A 12201-nucleotide genomic window follows, 5' to 3' on the forward strand; every position below is an offset into this window, starting at 1 on the left:
GATCGACTTTAAAGAATAATATGCAATAACTTCATCGTCATCATCAGCCGATGAGCGTCTATGAAGGATTTTCAAACAACATCGGCTTTCTGCAACCCGCTTCATGACCACGTTCCACCTAGTAGAGCGTCGACCATCACTGTGCTTTCCGGTGCGGGGTCGTCATTCCAGCACCTTGAGACCCCAACTCCATCGGCTCTACGAAAGATGCTGTACCTACCTACCTATAATATGAGTTTGATGGCTGGATGGATAATTTTGACCGATAATCAAAGTTCAGAAAAGTAGATCAATAATTTGATTTTATCTAAACGCACCCTTAGGTAAAAAGATGTTATTGTAGGTATGTTTAAATCAATTGAACGTTCGGCGATTAGCAATGCATAGATCAAAGATCATGGGGGTCACATATCGTGATAAGGCGTCCGAGGTGCATTCATATCGGATGTTTTTTGATGACCTTACCTACGCGCATTATATAGCTTTGCTTTAAAAATGTCTCCGAAAATACACTTCTCTAGGTAGGTAGATAGGTATAAACGTAAGTTGACCTTGTCGCACTCACAGTAACGCGTTTTCGGGTGTTAGTAACGTGTCATACGCATAACGCAACCATGGCGTTATTTTTTTAATTATTTAACGGAGCACGCGTCTAACACTTTTGTTTATAATTGTATCTGCACAGACAACTGGCATTTTTGTTCAACTAAATAGCCGGGATATATATACCTACCCCTACCTACCCATAAATTCTAAACTAAAAACATTAGAAATACCTTCTATTACCAAAAATAAATTAGTAGCAGTCCCATAATATCTACGTAAAATACGTAATCCACCACACAGCACGCTGTTGAATCGTGGGTTGATTTGATATAGCTCGTCTTAATTAATGTAGTAACAGTCATTTCTAATTAACACTACATCAATCACGATCGTTATATACTGTAGGTCTATTGAGGTCAATTCTTTGCATACTTTAAAATGTCATCGAAGTATCATTGCGACGATAAAAATGTTGTTTATGCAATTAAGTATGTGATAAATGTATTTAATATGAGTGATATGGTTTGTATTCAGAAAATACTAACTTGTATCATTGCACTTTCAAACTACCCGTCTCGTTGATCATGAGGTGAGGGTTTAAAGGTCGTAGCTCATTAGAGCCACCCGGACCCGATCCGCACCACCTCGTCGCTTGGCGTCAGGCAGTGAACTTTGCGCGGTCAACGAATTTTCGAGTAGTATTTCACGCGAGGCAAGCATGCCATCATCGAGTAGTCCACTCGCAGTACGCGCGTGGACACCTCGCGAGCGAGGCCATTCGATGATGGTACGGCGTTCATATAGTGAGCGCGTGAGCCGTGGGGCGGTAATCCGGCCATCTTGCAAAATCCGTTCTTAATTGACCTCTGCTATCTCTAAACTACTTCCCTGCCAAAGGAGAATGCCAGATCCTGACCCAGTCCTAACTTAGAAATTTGCGGAAAATGTAAATGTACTAAATATCCAACTTTTAAATAATTATTTTTCAAAAAACCATTTTTTCTATTAAACTCCGAAATAGAAATCTGCCAAAAAAAGTAATTAAATCCATTTCGTTATTTCCTCGTAGCAGACATTGTCTACTTATTTTTTAAAACCTTATTTCGTCTTTGGGGTCTAGCCCTTTAAAGCGTTTTTATTCCATTTTAGTCACTTTAGGTTCGAAATGGCTAGAATCCAGAGCTGCGAAGTCTGATAAAAATGTAAAAATAAACTGTCATAACATTGTCAAACTGTCAGAACACGTAACACCTCGAATTAATTTGAAAATAATAAAATCACGCTTGTTTTAATGTATTGCATGTGCCTGTGTATTTACAAAAAAAAACAATCGTCGTTATTGGTTTTTTGTAAATGCACAGGCACTTGGCTGTATATCTATCTGTTTCATAATAAACTGCACATACTTAACCTTAAAATCAAACTTCAACTTAGATTTATTTTTATATCCCTAGTTTTGAAGGGTTAAAAGGTAATATTTGTTTAATAGTACAAAAAATCCAATAAAATGATATATAATACATTGTTGCAAATCATTTTTTTTAGTGGGTCAAACTTCTATACATTATCTGGCATTGTCCTTTCCTTTGTACATCTAGCGGTTTTTGAGATTTTGTGATTAATGACTTTTCGCATTTATATATAAAAAGAGCAAAGAGTTAAGTGTTTGTTTGCGTTGAATATGCTCCGGAACTACTGAACTGATTTGAAAAATTCTTTCACTGTTGGTAAGATACATTATCCTCGAGTGGTATAGGCTAAATTTTATCCTCGTATTCCAACGGAAACGGAAAATACGTGGGTGAAACCGTTTGCTGTTGTGTAAATAAAAACAAATTGCTATACAAAATAATATAATTTTATTTCTCCACTATATTAAACTATAGTAGGTTTAAAATTATTTACATCAAATATAAAAATTACAAATAATTAGTATGTTAATATAAAACTAATATTCGTATCTTCAATATAAACTGGGGCCGCGAGACAATAAAAAATAAAATATAGCGTATATAATCGTATGTAAATATGGCAAAAAAAAATATTTATATGGCAACATTTTAACAATTAATACAACAAAATCCTTGATTGACAAAATCTGTTACAAAAATGCTACACAACTAACATATACTTATAAATAATTTATAATCTCATGTTTTTATTTACAGCGAAAAATCAGTCTATTTTAGCACCTTCGAAATATGGATGCGAATTCGCCTATTTCTGACGTATTTATACTAGAAATATAAATAGGAATAGACAACATGAATAGTACATAGACACTAGACAATGTAAGTGAAGGTGAAAATAAATAATACAATTTACCAAATTGTAAATATTAAAATAATTGAGAGTTAAAAGTTAAAAGAGTATTATTGAGTCAGTAGCAGTTGATTTATTTTTACATTTACTTTTTGTAACGAATCGAGACACGCGGCAGCGCGCCAAGCCAAATTTAAGCTAAGCGAATGGTTTTTTTTTAAATTACTGACTACTGAACTAACAGATAATATAGATATTTGATGGTCCTTTCAAGTTCAGCATCCGACCTGCATAGCCTCCTCTGAATAGAATCACTATACGCATCAAAGTTTACATAGTGTCAATAAAAGTCTTAGAGGCGAGGCGATACTGGTTCGTTGCCGGGTGGCTCTAATGAGTTATGACCTTAATGCACCGATAGCCAGACCAATATATTGATGCTACTCGATATAGGACGAGATCCGGCATAAGAAATATATACCCTCATCTATTATTTGTTTGGGATATGAAATAACCGATAGGTATCCTCATTGACACATTGCAAAATGGTTGCCCAGTAAAATTGTGGATTACGTAGTTAAATTTATTATTTTACTTCCCTCATTGGTTAATAAAAAAAATCGTACACTATTTAAAGAATACACCCAATAGAATTAAAAAACGTAAAGTTGCCTGCTCTCAAACTGCAATTGTGGGGTTGCCAGATATAAACAGTTGAGTCAAATAAAAGAATGTTTTTTAGATTTTGTATATAAAATGTGTCTGGCTGCAATTTCACTAGGAAACCTATTTGCAAACACTGTCAATATTAACTATCATTTATTTATTATCACTTACTAATAACAGATGAGAGTATATATTTGTAATGTGGGATCTTAGACTAATAACTAAGCATAACTTATAAAATCTAATGAGTAATGATCACGCATTGGCTGGTAGAGCCAGTCGCGCGGTGAGCTCCCGCCCTCTGTCGGCCACTGCCCCCAGGACTCTGCCCATCAAGCCCCGGGACACCACTTCCTCGGTGGCCTTTTGTTTACCTAGAATGAGCATTTTCTTAAATACTAGTACCCTATCGGCAAAGACGTACGAGATACCAAGCAAGTTCCGGTACGATGTCGTGTAAAAACCGAAAGAAGTGTGGATTTTCATTCTCCTCCTAACAAGTTAGCCCTCTTAGATTGCATGATCGCTTACCATCAGGTGAGATTGTAGTCAAAGGCTAACTTGATCTTAAAGAACAAAAAAAAAGTGTGTGTCAGCTCCGAGGCCCGAATGGAGCTTACTCTTTCAGATCGACTGTTTAAATAGGTGTATGTTGCCCCGCAGCATACACTATGTACGTCTCAATACTTACGTCTGAAAAGTGAAACTGAATTTTACTGCTCATATTTTTTTCATACCGGGGGATATATAAAAAAAAACCGCTTCTTGAGGAGTAAACTCAAAAAAATTAAAAAAAAAAACAGATGGGTGAAGGCCGTTTCTTATATGGATCTTAGACTATTATGTATAAAGGAAAATATATTAGAATCTTTCACACATTATAATTGTTATAAAGTACAGAAATGCCTCACCCACGAAGAAGTCCAGCACCATACCCGGCAGGTCTTTGTCCCCCGGGCCTGGTGAGGTGACCAGCCTCAGCGCGGGACTGACGCAGAACTGCGCGCTCGCCACCAGCTGTGCTGCACTGTCTCGTGACCCCACCAACAGGCCCCGGACCTGGATCTTGTGTTCTGGGTGGATACGGTACCAGGCTGCACCTGCGTGTATTAAATGTTAAACGTTCGAAATTCGAATATTTCTCCACGCTCGCGGGTAAAGAAAGATTTTGCGCTTTAATTACAAGCTGCAAAGAAAGGCTTTGTAGGGGTTCTTAAGACACGGGCTAATCTAGTTTAAGGGTCATGCCATTGTAAAATCTACTGCATATTTTTTTAAATAAAACAATCCTTATTTTGAGTAAAATTACTAAAAAAATACAATTTGTTTTCATGAATCTAACTAAGGCTGATTAGACTCAATTCTTGTGACTCAAGTGTTCTTTCGAATGACTTGACTCAGTCAGACTTTGTCAGTGACAGCAGACATGAGTGTTTCTTAGATATGTGTCAGATTTGAGTCAACGGAACCTCACCGTAAAGCCACCGCTGATACTTTTTCTTCGTTCTGGTAAAGTTCCCTTATAAAGCAGATGGTGGCATTTCATTAGTGGGTATTCTTATATTACCTCTGTGGGCAACACCACGTTGCTGTCGACTATTGGCGCTTGGGGCTACTGGAGCGTCGTGGAGCGAGCATATTGGCAGCTCTGTGCCCGGCTGCCAATGACGACATGCCAACATTGGCCTAATTCACTATTTTGGTCTTGGATGACATTTTGTCAATTGATTAGTTTTTAATTTTGATGGGTTGATAATAAAAACCATAATAGGGAATAGGCCAGCAGATCGCTGTCGTCAAGCGTTGTTGGTACGATTGGCAAAACACCAATCAAGAATGCGCTGCGGTCAGTGACGCGCTTCAATGAGTGCGCCATCATCGAATACTGTTGGCAGTGCCGATTGAAGCAACCAATGGGGAGCTCCGAAGATTGGTTCCGCGGAGTTAGTACGCGATCTTGAAAATGACTTTAAAAAGAGACGTTCGTTGTGTCGCAGGGATATTTTGATTATGCAAGTCTCCATGTTTTAAGCCTCACTGTAAAATTAAATCTAGTATAAAAAAATTGGAATTCATGTGTGAAGGTGGTTACTTCACCTCTGACATAGTTGAGCGCGCCGCTCCAGTCGCGCGCGCGCGAGCTCGCCCACTGCGTGCCGTCCTGTAGCGCGCCCTCAGCTAGCCAGCGCTCGGGGAAGTGCGGCCACTGAAAGATATACTATTATGTCTATATCCTAGCCTTACCAAGGACATGGATATTTTACGAAAAGGAGATCTAAACCCTAGTTAAATCTTATCGTCTTCAAAGAGTAAACAAATCTTTCGTAGTGTGTCTATAGCAAGATCCCCAAGACCACAGAACAGACAACGCTAAAAGTGTTAGCTTTTAGCGTTGTCTGTTCTGTGGTCTAAAGCTAACGCTTTTAGCAATAGAAGTAGCAAGGGGGCGTGGTCCGCGTACACCCGGGTGTGCGGAACAACGCAAGCGTGTCCGCTCATGTACTAGCAGTCTTGTTTTGTTCTGTGACAAAAGGAATAAATAATATTCAACTCTAAAGTAAGGGTGACATATTTCATTTTTCACTAAATTTTAAACTGCCATTTAGACCACTTCCCTGGGTACGTTGGTTTCAATATGAAGAATTGGCACTTTATAAATCTAGTTACCTCTTATATCTGTGCCCAAGACAGTTAGGGACCTACCGATGCATAAGTTTAAAACAATGACACCGTCGTGTTCCGTACGTTCTATCTGCCTATTATTGATTAATCTGTTGTGTACCTGTATGAAGTGCGTGGAGCCGAGGCAGAAGGCGGCGGGCGGGTGCTGCCAGTACAGGTTGGGATGAGGCGCGGCTATCACGGCAAACTTGCTGACCAGCGCGCCATGGCAGTGCACCAAGTACCTGATACCAGAACACGTTGATCTATCTAGTTTATGGCTGGTTTAAGGGTCAGACCAGTTATTGTATAGGATCTGCCTCGTTAGTCGTTACTTTTCTGTCAAAGTATATGATCAACGATCTAATGCGATTATAAAAACTGTCTCTATATAATCGATGTTAAATAGTTGTAATCGTGTTCGTCGGTTAAAGAGCTCCGTAAAAATACCTTTTTGTGTAATTGAATGGTGTAAAAAACGGGCACAAACTTCTAGTTTAGTATAAGATATATAGCAAATCTAAGCTCGTTTTCCTCAGAAAATGACAGACAATTTTGTTCGTGACTATGAGTGCTAACCAGGTCCTTCTATAATTGGTCTGAGGTTTAAGGTTATGGTTATGGATTCTTGTCACCACAGAACGTTAACTCTAGAATTCTAGATGTCATTATGTCATTGATATCCATAGAACTTGCACGAGCGTTATAAGTCTTCATTCGCTTGGCTAGGGTATGGAATTCTCTCCCGATGTCTGTGTTCTTGATTCTTTCAACATGGGCATGCCTAGTCAAATTTTAGACCACACCTGCACTTAACATGAGGTCGGAGGAAGATTGTAATTAAACGCGAGCTTATTAAAAAAATATGTAAGTGGAGTTCTATAGAGAACAGCGGAGTAGGTATTGGACTATAAACCTAGACGGTTAGGAATTTCGATAAATTTAAATTGAGCAGTTTATTTTTTACCACTTAGATACTTTATCTTCAAGTTATCAAAATTTGTTAGAGATTTGTTCGGAAAATAACAAAATATACTTGTGTTGGTAGTTGGTCCTCTGTCCAATCATATAATTCTCCGAAACTATCATATTACGCTGCCAGCCTACCCAAGCGAAGCGAGGCAGCGGAGCCGAGAAACGGAGAAATATTAACCAATAGGATTGCGCAAAATCTCCGCTCCTCATAAGTGGACAGGGACTTGCGAGGTAGTTTAAAAATTCACATCCCACAAAACTGGTAAGCGGAGCGGGGATTCATGTGCGGGGAAGCGAAGCGGATAAGTTTCATTGGGAAGTCACTTCGCTCCGCAGCCTCGCTCCGCTTCGGTGGACTCATTATTCCGTTTCTCCGCTACGCTCCTCGCTCCGCTTTGGTGGACAGGCAGCCTTAGGATGATAAAAGCGTGTTAAGTAGCGCAGTCGGGATTATGAAAGCGTGTATCGAATTAAAACCAATTTAATATTATCAACAACTATCAAGTATTATAGTATAAGAGACAGCTGCACTTATTATTAATTTTATTAAGCATTAAATATATCTATGATTTGAATTCATTTAACACAATATAGAAAAAATATTGAGCTATCCATTCGCTTAGAACATAACGTTATGCTTTTCTGTCTGTAAAGACTACTAACAGGTTAGAAAGCAGAGTCTAATGAAAAGAATCAAAAACAAACTTAGCAGATCTTAAAAAAACATCTTCGTGTGTTTAAGCCAGCAGGGTAATTATAAAGTTAATCGTCTGACGTTCTAGAAAGCTACGCGAGCGCCGTGGTTTAAGTATCCACAGATGAGATGATATATATAGAAATTACCAGTAAAATAATGGTTTAAAATCCATTCCCGTTGCAGACGTCCCAGGTAATCACTAAAACGTGAATTCAGACCACGATTAAAGGGGCGTTAGGACTGTGCCTGACTGACTATATCAGTTAGTCCCTCGTCTCTTAGGCCTGGTTCAGACTACTTTAGCATTTTAGTCGAGTGGCATACTAAACTACTTGCTACCGTCTAAAAATCTTTCATACTCGACTAAAATACTTAAGTAGTGCGAACTAGGCGTTAAAGCTGAGTATCATAGAAGACTCCCTAAAATTCCCTACATTCTTCTAGCCCTTAGACTTTACTCTTACTGAGATTTTACTCCAATTTTTCATCATTTAACCTACTGTACCGATGCTGCTGTTATTGTATTAAAAAGCAGCAGAAAAAAACTAGTTGTGTTGTATGATAATGTATAAATGAAAACAAGACTCATTAGCTGATCTCTTGAACTATACTCCAATAGTTTCACCGTCTGGTGACATACAAAGTGTTCAAGGCATGTCTGTGATGTGAACCAAGAACTTTGGAATTCAAAGGCGCTGATAACACTATAATCGTGTGTTGTAACTCATAACTGATTAATTATTACTATCTGCGCTTATAAAAAACTTGTATAGGTAATTATGGTGTCATTAACCTACATGATTGTTAAGATTTATTTCAAAAACTAATTGAGGTAATATGGAACAGAAGCAGACTTTATCTACTTTTCTGAATTACATCTTTAGCGACCTTATACAACATTTAGGCATAAACAACAGCATCAGACAAAGACAGGCAAGCAGTCGAGAAGACAAAAGGTAAAATGTCGACCAAATGCGGTATAGATGTCCTAGTTCCATCTCTTTCGTTCCAATATAATGAAAAAGATGTGTTTCGGGTTGCGCCGCCATTGGTTGAAATTGGCTATTTTTCTCAACAAAAGTGTTTTTCAGATAGCATGGGTAGGGTGACAGTCACCTGTATGACGTTCATAATACATGCTATTATCGTGAATCGCGGCAAATTTTCGAGGGTGAAACGAACTGTCACCCGCACCATCCTACATGAAACAAACTGTAATATTACACAACTAGAATAGTAGTAATCTTGTTCAAATGGCGCGTGTGACAGGCCTAAAGGCTACTATTGAGGATTTCTTGCAAGAGGACTCAATATTTTATAGCCTAAACCAGTGAAACCCAGGATATCATAATACGAAGCTGTACCTATAGGCTAACTACTGTACTAGAAAGGCAGACTTCAAAATCAATTAATCATTAATGGTTAATTATGGATTTACTTTCCAGTTTCTACTCACCAGGTCATCATACCACCAATGCCAAAGCCAATCACCATTGCTGGATTACTATCTGAAGCCCCAAGAGCCAGCAACAAAGCTCTTAACTCCTCCACGGCTCTCGGTGGGGATAGATCACTCCTCCCACCTCCTTCACTGCCTCCAGTTCCTCTTAGATCCAGAGTTATCACGTGATGACCAGTCTCAGCTAGACGTCTGACGACTGCAGCCCATCTGGGCACCCACAGATCACCAGTGTCAGGCGCATCTCCAAGTATTAGAACTTTCTTGCCGCTTTTAACACCAGTTTCAACATAATGATATTTGACTCCCTAAAAATTTATTGCAATTATTTTATGGCACACCATTAATAGTATTATATTATATTTGATTGGATATCGACATTTGCAAATTATTATTTAAATATTTCAATGGTGGTAGAGATATGTATGTGGCTTGAACCATATTTATCTTGATGATATGTAGTACATCATAGGATTTGTTATCCATACTAACATTCGTCATCATCAACCCATATTCGGCTCACTGCTGAGCTCGAGTCTCCTCTCAGAATGAGAGGGGTTATGCCAATAGTCCACCACGCTGGCTCAATGGGGATTGGCAGACTTCACACACGCAGAGAATTAAGATAATTCTCTGGTATGCAGGTTTCCTCACGATGTTTTCCTTTACCGATTGAGACACGTGATATTTAATTTTTTAAAATGCTCACAACTGAAAAGTTGGAAGTGCATGCCACGGACCGGATTCAAACCCACACCCTCCGGAATTAGAGGCAGAGGTCATATCCACTGGGCTATCACGGCTTCCATTCATACTAACATTATCCTTAGCAAAAGCAACATTTCTGTTTGTTACATTTCACTGCTAAAACACTGAACCAATTTTGATAAATTTTCACATACAGATAAATTAGGCTTTCGAGCAGACCATATGCTACATTTTATTCTGAAAATTATCGTTTTTTGTGTAAAATAACAGTTTAATTTTATTTATAAACTAACAGACACCATACAGTTTCACCCTCCTAGTTCCCATTCCTGACAGAAGACAGAGATACAATATACCTATTGCCTTAGACTAGCTAAGGCAATCACAAATAAAATGGCTTTCTATGGGTAAAAGAATTTTCAAAATTGGTTGAGTAGATCCAGAGATCCCTTCAATCTCACAAACTTTCATCATCACCATCATATCAGCCGATGGACGTCCAATGCAGGACATAGGCCTTTTGTAGGAATCCCTGCGACTTGCTTGATGTTGTCAGTACACCCTGGTGGACAAACTTTACCTCTCTAAAAAAATTGTATAGATAAAATTCAATAAACGACATACATTGTACCTACGCTACATAGACTAGACGATCACTGTCATTCACATGGCTCACGGAACTGACAGAAGATTATATGAAAACCTGTCAAATAGTTGCTCCCAGCTTAGCATTGGGAACATCTTTTATGCGCCGTTTTCATGAAATGTAAATGCAGTCTATTTAATATAATATTGTTGATTTCAATGTAGGATAACAATTAATGACAATATTCTTAGGATTAATAATTATTATCAGATATTAGTAATTAATGACTGGGTCAGACTGAATGACTGTTTCTGACAAATTCTTTACAGAAAAATATTTATTTTGATTAATAACCTAGGGTTAACCCTAGACCCAAAACTGGAACCTTATGATCTGCAGGTGAATAAGTTAGTCACTAATAATTCAAAAGTAAACTACCCAATTGAAAATTACGCTCAGGAAACTATAAAGTAAATAATAAATATAAATGAACTAAAAAGTGGGTATTTTATAAAAAATATGTTTAACACCATATACTTAACACTCTACTGGACAAGTTAGTTCATTCTTTAACATTTAATTAAATTTATTTTAATTACAGTATATATATATTTGTTTTGTTTGCTTTTATAGTACCTACCATTATTTTGATGTAACAATGTATGCCGATGGAGGAATCCACTGTAAGTTCGACAGGCGGATAGTTCTTGGATAGTTTTCTCCGGTGCCCTTTCCATAACCTTCGAACCGCTAAATTTATTATCTGCCATAGGCCTAAAAAAGCACATCTTAACACTAATTTCACAGCTTCCCAGCCTGCTACAACTTCTAACACTTTATCACTTTGCACACCCATTTATAACTTATTAATACATTCATTAAATCAAATAGGTATGTATCAGTCTACGCGTGCGCTCTATGCATTTGATGAATTTATACTTAGTTGTAAAGAGTAAAGCACTTTAAACCCTAGTTAATTCTTATCAGTTTTTATCAATAATTCGAAGTTCGAACGAAACGGATGTTGTGATTTGGTTGTGTTGTGTTTTGTTGCCTTTGACACTTGGCAGTTTGACAGCATAATTAAATCTGTGGTACCAGTTACGACGATGTCAATGTCAAATTAAACGGGGTCTAACTATTTTAACTAATCTGTGGTCTGACTTTTTATATTTTGATACTATTATCGAATTCGTAAATATATGCAGATAAATAAAAAATGAATATTAGCATTTAACACTATTATTATTCCTACTATGAATCAAAAATCGCGTCCTCTCTGAAAAGGCGGTATACCTACTGTCTTTAAGTAACGTATAAAAACATTCTTGCTGATAATCGATGATCTTCCGTTATCTTAGGTAGGTTATTGAAAACGGTCGTAATATTTTATCAATTACGGATCTACTGAGCCTATAACATGTCGTATTTTAATCTCTAAAGGGTTATAAGAGACAAAAGCGACATAAATAAAAGCATGGAATAATAATATAATTTGACCGAACAGAAGATGTCTACTCTCAAGGATTTTAAAAACAAATTAAGGTTGCGAGACAGGGCACTCAAGACGTAAGTAAGACCATAATGACAAACTCTGAAAGGGCAAGTCACGGTGGCTAACGATGGGCTAACGAGTGTCCA

General features: G+C 37.7%; 1 protein-coding gene across 2 annotated transcripts; it reads right to left on the reverse strand.

Moving 5' to 3' along the window:
• Positions 1-2386: 2386 nt before the first annotated feature.
• LOC112049407 (epoxide hydrolase 4) lies at positions 2387-11620 on the reverse strand. Of its 2 annotated transcripts, none has more exons than XM_052885013.1 (6): positions 11201-11620; positions 9264-9574; positions 6257-6380; positions 5572-5680; positions 4386-4568; positions 2387-3848 (listed from the first exon to the last, which is right to left on the reverse strand). In XM_052885013.1, the coding sequence occupies exons 1-6, from the start codon at positions 11414-11416 to the stop codon at positions 3730-3732; spliced, it is 1062 nt and encodes a 353-aa protein (XP_052740973.1). In that variant the 5' UTR covers positions 11417-11620; the 3' UTR covers positions 2387-3729. The 2 variants fall into 2 exon arrangements, with proteins under 2 accessions (XP_052740973.1, XP_023943048.2); XM_024087280.2 differs by having other exon boundaries at positions 4386-4574.
• Positions 11621-12201: the final 581 nt, after the last annotated feature.

This window comes from Bicyclus anynana, chromosome 13, assembly GCF_947172395.1.
Source record: "Bicyclus anynana chromosome 13, ilBicAnyn1.1, whole genome shotgun sequence".
In the NCBI taxonomy this organism is placed as follows: domain Eukaryota; kingdom Metazoa; phylum Arthropoda; class Insecta; order Lepidoptera; family Nymphalidae; genus Bicyclus; species Bicyclus anynana.

Bases quoted from the DNA above. Each gene is read 5' to 3' on its own strand.
- LOC112049407 (XM_024087280.2), bottom strand. From the start codon at position 11,416: ATGGGTGTGCAAAGTGATAAAGTGTTAGAAGTTGTAGCAGGCTGGGAA. The intron at 9,575-11,200 runs GTAGGTACTATA...ATAAATTTTTAG, and splicing joins ATTGTTACATCAAAATAATG to GGAGTCAAATATCATTATGT. The intron at 5,681-6,256 runs GTACACAACAGA...TATATCTTTCAG, and splicing joins GCTCCACGCACTTCATACAG to TGGCCGCACTTCCCCGAGCG.